At 35.8% G+C, this 7,681-nt stretch overlaps 1 protein-coding gene across 6 annotated transcripts in view; it reads left to right on the top strand.

Annotated features, from left to right (window-relative positions):
• The first annotated feature begins 627 nt into the window (after positions 1–627).
• Positions 628–7,681, top strand: part of LOC116096502 (histone demethylase UTY) — a 126,041-nt gene continuing 118,987 nt past the window's right edge. For 4 of the 6 annotated variants that reach the window (XM_031378380.1, XM_031378390.1, XM_031378362.1 and 1 more), the window contains exons 1-3: positions 628–1,116; positions 1,303–1,366; positions 6,761–6,869. In XM_031378380.1, coding sequence (XP_031234240.1) covers positions 971–1,116; positions 1,303–1,366; positions 6,761–6,869 — 319 coding nt within the window. In that variant the 5' untranslated portion in view covers positions 628–970. The remainder of the gene's footprint in view (positions 1,117–1,302; positions 1,367–6,760; positions 6,870–7,681) is intronic. The other 2 variants (XM_031378400.1, XM_031378371.1) reach the window with 2 other exon arrangements.

The raw sequence follows: 7,681 nt of genomic DNA, 5'->3' as shown, positions 1-7,681 counted from the left end.
TCCATCTTCAAAACGCTGTAAGGGATTTTTTTTTTTCATAAGGCATGACGTTTTTGAGGGACTCTTCAATCACTAAGGTCTGTCGTGACTTTTATAAAGTTTCCGGTTTGATGTGATTGGGTGGATGGGTAATCAGTGAATTCAGCTATGGTAGCGACAAAAAACACGACCAGGTTACTCATTGAGGAAGAGCTCAATTCTAGCTGAGTACATCTTGTTTTTTTAACATGTGAGTCATTACTTCAAGATTTTGATTTTAAAGCTTGCTAAAATTAGTACTAGGGAACACCCATTCTGGGAACTTCACAGAGGAAGTAGGACAACAGAAAACAAACAAACAAACAAAACACCATTTGGTCTCTAATTGGCTTTCCTGTGCGGTAGGAAAAGATACTTGATAATTTTTCTTAGTGCTCTTTGTTTCTTGTGAGACACCACTATAGCAATCAAATGAAAGGGATATTTAGTGTTGTATAAGAAAGAGTTACCAAACATAACTAAAACTAATTTCAGCGTGGTCGGTAAAGCTCTTAGAATGACATCACGAGCTTGCGAACTAGCAAGTTTAGCTGCACTGGTGATGACGCAAGTCAACAAAAGTCACGTGAGATAAAACGGTTGTTTCCATTGGAAAGCCTGACTTTAGGGAGAGGTTACAGACGCTGCGTGCGGTTCACACTGACGCTTTAATCACAACTTTATGCGGATGCTAGCGAAGTTTGATATTCTAAGAATTTCGCTTAGGTTCTGCAACAATGCCTGCACTTGCGCTCAGCACCTACGTGGTAATGTGACCAGATAGCCTCTGCCGCTTTCTCCTTTGCCTCGGAGTTTATCGTGGCCCACCCTGCGGCCGTTAAGTTGGCGTGGTATTTCCAAGCAACGATTGAAACTATCATTTCAAAAGAAGTCTGGACTGGTAGTGGTGGATGAGCGAAGACCTGGAACTTGGACATTTTTTTGTGTTTCCATGAAATCACACGGATTGTCTGTCGCTACTGCTGTCCTAGGTAATGAGGAAAAGAAAATGGCGGCTGAAAAGGCTAGAGGCGAGGGCGAAGAGGGGCCCTTCAGTCTCACAGTCGAAGAGAAGAAGGCGCTTTGTGGATTAGATAGGTACGCACTACTAAAACTGACAGGTTGTCTTTCTTTCTCTGGGTTCAAGAGACTCTCCTGGAGGCCTGGCTTCATCTTTCTTGAGGTGACAACTCGCTGTCGCCTAGCACTGTTGCCAATGCTTTGGGAGGTTTATTAACTGATCTTTCAGTGAGCATTAACAAGAACCATGTATTTCTTTCACAGCAGCTTCTTCGGGTTCTTGAACCAATGCAAAGATGGCGCCAAGATGAAGACGCTGTTGAGCAAGGTCAGCAACTGTGTTTGGACATAACTGCTTATATTTTCTCCTAAGCTTTTGAGTGTTCCAAGCCTGGAGCCTCTCCCTACCGTGAAAGTGCTCATTATAGCTTTTAGGGATCTTTGAAACTTTTTTTTTCCTTCCTCGTTAATCCTTTCTTGGCTTACTTTCCTGATCATTTGAGGCCTTGCCTCGTCGTACAGCCCAGAGCATTGCTTATTTTGCAGTTTTTGTGAGGTCACCTGTATCCTCCAGTTTCTCATCTCAAGTTACGAAAAAATGCTTGGTTGTTGCAGCCGGTCATATGCACACGTTTTATTATTCTCCCATAAGAGACAAGTTATAGATAACCTGAGGAGATAAAGAGTATGAGTACTTACAAAGATTTTTTTTTTTTACAATGCTGTAATAATAATAATATGCAGAAATAATACTGTGAATACTATTTTGGAAAGTTAAAATTTTTTTTCTTCCTTGGAGTTTGGTTTCCGCAGAGTGAGAGAGCACACGGTATTTCCGGTTTGAAAGTTGGTACTGTCACTTAGTTAATGGCTGCAGGTCTCAATCAAGATGGCGGGAAATAGAGGGAAAAGAAATAAAACAGTTTTAGAAGGAAACAAGGAAATTTTAGCAAGAAAATATTAAACCTAGCTAATATAGGTTAGTGAAAATTATTCCCCACTACTTAAAAGGAATATTATCAAGTCCTTTTAAGCCTCTAAAAAAAGATTCTTAAATGTAACATGTGTTTATTATATTTAGATTCTTGTAAACCATGGCATAAAAGCACAGATCTTTGGCATACATGCTTTTCCTTTCTAACTAAAATCAGTGATTATAAACTCGATAATTTCATGTTACCAATGAAGTATTAATTGTATTCTTTTTTGTTTTGTTTTTGTTTTTTTTTCGAAGGTTTCTCTGTGTAGCCTTGGCTGTCCTGAAACTCACTCTGTAGTCCAGGCTGACCTCAAACGCAGAAATCCACCTGCCTCTGCCTGCCAAGTGCTGGGATTTAAAGGTGTGTGCCACCACTGCCCAGCAATTGTATTCTTAACATATATGTGTATATATAAATTTATATTTATGCACACATAATTTTTGGTTTGAGCCTAGCCTTTAAGGGCTGAGTCCAAGATTTAAACATTCTTTAAGTGATATGTATAGAAACATATTTCTGTTTACTAGTAGGTTGCTAGGTTTCATGTGTGTACAATGGATAATTTTAAATTAAATATTAACCTCCTTACACTTTTAAGACTTCATGGTAAACACTTCAAAAAATGGATTTGTCTAGCTTTTTAAGATATAACTATTTTAAGATATAATAATTAGTGAAGGTTGTGAGGTACTATATGGGCTTTTGAAGTCAAACCAGCATTCTCTTGAAGAGCTCTTTAGTTTATTTAGTAGAATATATTTTCAGGTGCTTTATAATATAAACTTAAATGTCGGTCTGTTTTCAGATATTGAAATAACATATTTTTTTAACTAATTGCAATAGCATTTTATTTATTTTTTAATTAATTAATTAATTAATTTGGTTTTTCGAGGCAGGGTTTCTCTGTGTAGCCCTGGCTGTCCTGGAACTCATTCTGTAGACCAGGCTGGCCTCTGACTCAGAAATCCACCTGCCTCTGTCTCCCAAATGCTGGGATTAAAGGTGTGCCACTACTCTCCAGCTGCAATAGCATTTTAAAAATAAAAAGTTAAAAACAAAATATGAGAAACTATCAAGTGTCACTATTCTTAGAACAGTTATGAGTTGTAGCTTTATTAAACATTGAGTAATATGTATTATTATAGTTTTATTGTTATTGTTTATTTTAGATCAATCTTAATCTTTCTAATGCTGTTCCTCATGTTGTGATAACTTCTGACCATAAAATTATTTTTGTTGGTATTCATAACTATAATTTTGCTGCTGTTATGAATCATTATGTAAATATCTGAGTATTTTATTTGTGACCAAAAAGAGATTTTGACCCACAGGTTGAGAATCATTATTTTAGATACTGTCTTAGTTCATATTTTGTTGCCTGGAGTAGCTTCAAACTTGCAGAAGTACCCATCTTTCAGCCTCTAAATATTGAGATTTTAGGCATGAGCCACTACTTTTTAACAGTTATTAAAATGTTTTTCACTTACTCAAAATATATTATAATTTAAAATGACAAGTAATAAAAACTGAAGTATATAAAGGGCAGTTGATGGACACTGGTGGTATACTGCTTTATTCGAAGCACTGTGCAGAAGCAGTTGAGTCTCTTATGAGTCTCAGGTAGGCCAACCTGATCTACATAGCAAGTTTCAGGACAGCAAGGTTACATAGAGAAACCTGTCTCAAAAAAGGACAATTTGTTTATAAGTCTTACAGTGGTTGCATATACCTTTAGTTCTAGCACTTGGGGGACAGAGGCATATGGATCTTTGTGAATTTGAGACCAGCCTGGTCTACAGAGAAAATCTCAGGATAGCCAAGGCAACAGAAAAAAACAAAGAATCATATTACAGTTTTAAAAATCTGCAATTAAGCAACTATTTTCAGGTGATATGCTGATACTTTACTGTAATGGCAGCATTCAGAGAGCTGAAAAGTAGTTTTTTGAGTCAGACCTGTGGCAAGTGCTTTTACTTCCTGAGCTATCCAAGTGGTCCCAAATAATAATATAATAATAATAATAAAATTATAATAAATATAATAATTATTAATGTTATCAGTAGTCCTAAATTATTATTTCTATAGTTGTTGTTATTATTATTGTTATTATTTTGGTGCAGAGTCTCACTTTGTAGCTAGTGTAGACTGTAGACTGTCCTGGAACTCAAAAGAGTCTTCTGTCTTTAGAGTACAGTAAAGAAAGCTGTGTGCCATCACTTCAAGCCTAAATTTTATTTGTTATTATTGTTTCATTTGTATGGATATCTTAATCAGGATGTATATCTGTGAAGTATGTTGTGTTCATAGTGCCAACACAGATTCCATAGGGATGTAATTACAAATTGTTAAGTTTCATGTGGTTTCTGAAAAGTCAGCTACTAGTAGAGCAGTTAAGTACTTCTAACTGCCCATGCATTTTTTTTTTTTTTTTTTGAGACAGGGTTTCTCTGTGTAGCCCGGGCTGTCCTGGAACTCACTCTATAGACCAGGCTGGCGCCGAACTCAGAAATCCGCCTGCCTCTGCCTCCCAAGTGCTGGGATTAAAGGCGTGTGTCACCACTGCGCCTGGCCCAATGCATCTTTTCATTTCCTAATTCTTACTTTTAAAATAAGCTCACTGTTAGGCTCATTTGGGTTAGAAAACTGGGTAGACCAGGTTAGGCTCCTAGATTACTTGAAGTGATATTTCTGCTTGTATAATGAGACAGGAACTTTGCTACTTTAGTTTACATTTAAATAAAATGGTTTGTTTATGTTTGTGCATTTTTTTAGAGATTTATTTATTCTTATATGTAAGTACACTGTAGCTGTCTTCAGACACACCAGAAGAGGGTGTGAATGTGAGTGTACATGTTTTTATGAGTATATGCTCAAGTCTCTATAGGTGTCCAAGTAAACAAGACACTGGCTTCCCTTGAACTGGAGTTACAGGAAATTGTATGTGTGTTTGGGAGGAAGTGTGTTTATTTTTTCACTAGAGCCATTTTATTCTCACTAAAACTTAAAAGACTTTGATACTAATGAAAAAAGTCACTTTATGGAATAGTAGTCTTTTAAGTCCTTTTTCAGAAGTTTTAGCAGGAAATAAGTATTGCTTAGTACAGATTTAAGAAATCATGGGCCTAGGGAATATATATGTTATTATTTACCAAGGATGCACAAAGCCAGTAGTTAGATCTGTAGCTTCCTATCTGCTGGTTTAGTGGTACATTTCTGTAATTCTGGCATTCCAAGGAGAAAGCAGGAAGATCAAAAATTAACAGTTATCCTTTTCAGCAACAAGGATGAAATTTCAGGCCAGTTTTCACAACATGAGGCTCTGTCTCTAGAAATTAAAAATTAAAATTATGTAATGTATTTTTATAGTTTCATTAAAAATACAACATACGGCTGGGCGGTGGTAGCACTCACCTTTAATCCCAGCACTTGGGAAGCAGAGGCAGGTGGACTTCTGAGTTCGAGGTCAGCCTGGTCTCAGAGTGAGTTCCAGGACAGCCAGGGATATATATACAGAAAAACCCTGTCTCGAAAAAACAAAAGACAAACAAAAAAAATCACACCTGTAAAACTGTTCCACTGACTAAGGTCCAAGCATTTAAATGCAGCTAAAGGGACTATTCTCATTCAGACTACTATATTTGGGGGGAAGGGGAGGTTGTTTTATTTTGTTTTTTTTTACTATGTAGCTTAGCTAGCTCTTACTGACTGAAGTCTTTTTGTGTCCCTAAATGCTACTGTTAGAGAAATAAAGTAAAATTTAAAAAATATGATAAACTCTAAAATCTGTTGTTTGAAAATTGAATTTACATACATCTCAATTTGGTTTTACCATATTTTTTTAAAAAATTAACATGAGTATATGGCTTCTGAATTTAATATATTTCATCCTGCACATGTTTTAGTTCCTTTGTTGTTTGATAAGGACCAAAGTAACAGTTTAGCTTTGTAATGCTTGTGTAAATTTAGTAATGCACTCCTTTGTTACTTTATTGAGAGTTTTGTTTTTAAATTACATTTTAAAAATTATGTATTTGTGGTATGTCATAGTGTGTGTATGTGTCTTTATGTGGATGTGTGCAATGGAGTACAAGTGCCTGAGGAAGCCAGAGGTACTTAGTCCCCTGAAGCTGTAGTTTTAGATAGTTCTGAGCCACTTGATATTGGGGCTGGGACCTGAACTTTGATTTTCTGTTAGAACAGGCAAAGCTCTTAACTACTAAACCATCTGTCTACTTTATCTTATTTGTTTGTTCATTTGTTTAATTTTGAGGCTGGGTCTCAGTATGTAGCCTTGGCTTCCCTGGAACTCACTCTGTCTGGCTTCAAACTCACAGAAATCTACCTACCTCTGCCTTCTGAGCTCTGGGAGTATAAGCCACCTCTTGATCATACAGTTTTTACTCATACTATGGCAAAATCCTGTCTCTAATAGACAATATATTGGGAGCTGGAGAGATACCTCAGTGGTTAAGAACACTAACTTCCAGAGGTACTGAGTTCAATTTCCAGCAACCACATGGTGGCTCACAACCATCTGTGATGGGATCTGATGCCCTCTTCTGGTGTGTCTGAAGACAGCTACAGTGTACTCATATAAATAAATAAATCTTAAAAATATAGAGTATATTTATGAATTATGATTTCCATAGTAATAAACTGTATATAATCTTGGAGGTAGAATTTTACTAATTCTATTGTAGAGTTTCATTTTAATTGTAAATGTTTATATGTTTCATTTTTAGGCAATTCACTGCTATGAATCTTTAATAGTAAAAGCTGAAGGAAAAGTGGAATCAGATTTTTTTTGTCAATTAGGTCACTTCAATCTCTTACTGGAAGATTATTCAAAAGGTAATTCTCTTTTTAAAATGTCTAATTTATGTTTGTGTATATAGTCCTAGTGGTTTTTGGCTATTGGTAGTACATGCTGTTTACTATTTATTTGGCAATTCTGTAGAACTCTTTAATATCCTTTATATACATTGCTGTTTTGTTTACCTTTGTGGAAATCTAAGTTCTTTTAAATCTTAATCATGGTACAAAGCAACTTTGATACCTTGTCTCTATGTACTAATGTGGTTAATTTCAGAAAAGTATGGATAATACATGTTTCTTATTTTTCTTTGATAGTTTCCATTTTAGTCAGAATGTGTTTAAAAGTCTGTACAAGTAGCCAGGTGTGGGGCTAGAGACATACTTTTAATGCTAGTACTCTGGAGGCTGAGGCAGGAGGATCTCTGAGTTTGAGGATAGCATTATCTAGGTACAACAGGGTTCCATAGTGAGACACTGTCTCAGAGACACAAATGTCTGTTCCCATATTACTCTAAAGAAATATACATAGATTGTTTCTTTTGCATTGGATTGTGTAAATAAGCAAATTTGTAAGTCATTTGAAAGTCTTTTTAGAGGCTGATATCTTGGGATAGTTGTTTAGGGTGTATCTGTTTTAAAAAGTCCATTACTTAGTAACTTAAAATAACTTAATTTTGTCTATAGAAATATTTGCTTAGTAAAGAAAAAACCTATCTTATAGGCAAGGCTATTGTAATTTTTGATGTGAAACCTTGTAGTTACCAGCAAATATAGTTCATGATAGTGAACTACTTGTTTTGGGGTTACAATTGGGGAGTGGGGATAGTACTGAATTGTAGGAAAGCTTT

The sequence above is a fragment of the Mastomys coucha genome, chromosome Y (genome assembly GCF_008632895.1).
Source record: "Mastomys coucha isolate ucsf_1 chromosome Y, UCSF_Mcou_1, whole genome shotgun sequence".
NCBI classification, from domain to species: domain Eukaryota; kingdom Metazoa; phylum Chordata; class Mammalia; order Rodentia; family Muridae; genus Mastomys; species Mastomys coucha.
The sequence above is the reverse complement of the archived record's forward strand: the minus strand, read 5'-3'. Positions and strand labels throughout refer to the sequence as shown.